The following is a 1,176-nucleotide window of genomic DNA, read 5'->3' as shown; positions in this document are numbered from 1 at the left end:
TATATCCTTATTGTAAGAGACATCAACAGAGGCCACATACTCCTTTATACATCCCATACTTGGTACATTTGATTTCTCCTTATTGTAAGATACATCAACAGAGGCCACATACTCCACATGCTTACTTATTTATTTAAATACTAATATATTTGTTTGTAAGAGTAAGTTGGTTTAAGAAACATAGTTTAAAGTCTTTAAGAAGAACGTTGTGTTGCTCTTGTTTTAATAATATGATTGGTTTGTCTTTCTAGATACAAGGCATGAATTTCCAGAAGTTTGTCATTCTAATTGCCCTCTATGGGTTAGTTGTATTTTCTGGGGAAGTCTTGGGTAAGATTGGAAAAGATTACTATAAACTGCTGGGCATTAAACCAAAGGCCACGGACCGAGAAATCAAGCGAGCTTTCAGAAAACTAGCAGTCAAGTATCATCCAGATAAGAATAAAGAGAAAGATGCAGAGGAAAAATTTCGAGAAATTGCTCAAGGTAAGTAATGTATTCCTAGTTTATAGTTGTACAGTCCTGTACCACTGTGCAGGGGCACCTCCACCAGAAGGACACAAGCAGTACTGTATCTTCCTAAATAAAACCTGTAACTTAAAATATAAACTTCATAATACCAGGAGTCTGTTTACCGTAGAGGAAGTACTGGATACACTTATCGTTTAAGCTGCTCTGATACGTGTTTATGTTGATTGTTTGTTTACTTACTGTAAGTCAGGTCAGTTGCTTGAGGTTCATATCCTTTTGTTTTTCATATTGCTGAGAATACGTGTTTAATTGTTATTACAGTTGGGCCTTTTGTTAAAATGATCCTAATATGGGATGTCTTACAAATTTCTATATGGTTAAAATGGGCAGAAAGTGTAATAAGCAACACACGCACTTGGGTTGGTGTTATCCCTTCGCTTGTGTCTATTACACCGAGTAAAGTTTGGGTTGGTGTTATCCCTTCGCTTGTGTCTATTACACCGAGTAAAGTTTGGGTTGGTGTTATCCCTTCGCTTGTGTCTATTACACCGAGTAAAGTTTGGGTTGGTGTTATCCCTTCGCTTGTGTCTATTACACCGAGTAAAGTTTGGGTTGGTGTTATCCCTTCGCTTGTGTCTATTACACCGAGTAAAGTTTGGGTTGGTGTTATCCCTTCGCTTGTGTCTATTACACCGAGTAAAGTTT

General features: G+C 37.3%; 1 protein-coding gene across 1 annotated transcript in view; it reads left to right on the top strand.

Annotated features, from left to right (window-relative positions):
- LOC106471523 (dnaJ homolog subfamily B member 9-like) overlaps positions 1-1,176 on the top strand; it is a 10,356-nt gene that overhangs the window by 4,607 nt on the left and 4,573 nt on the right. The window contains exon 2 of the mRNA XM_013932122.2: positions 252-486. Within this exon, the coding sequence (XP_013787576.1) occupies positions 261-486 (226 nt within the window). The 5' untranslated portion in view covers positions 252-260. The remainder of the gene's footprint in view (positions 1-251; positions 487-1,176) is intronic.

Source organism: Limulus polyphemus, unplaced genomic scaffold, assembly GCF_000517525.1.
Source record: "Limulus polyphemus unplaced genomic scaffold, Limulus_polyphemus-2.1.2 Scaffold4676, whole genome shotgun sequence".
Classification (NCBI taxonomy): domain Eukaryota; kingdom Metazoa; phylum Arthropoda; class Merostomata; order Xiphosura; family Limulidae; genus Limulus; species Limulus polyphemus.
The sequence above is the reverse complement of the archived record's forward strand: the minus strand, read 5'-3'. Positions and strand labels throughout refer to the sequence as shown.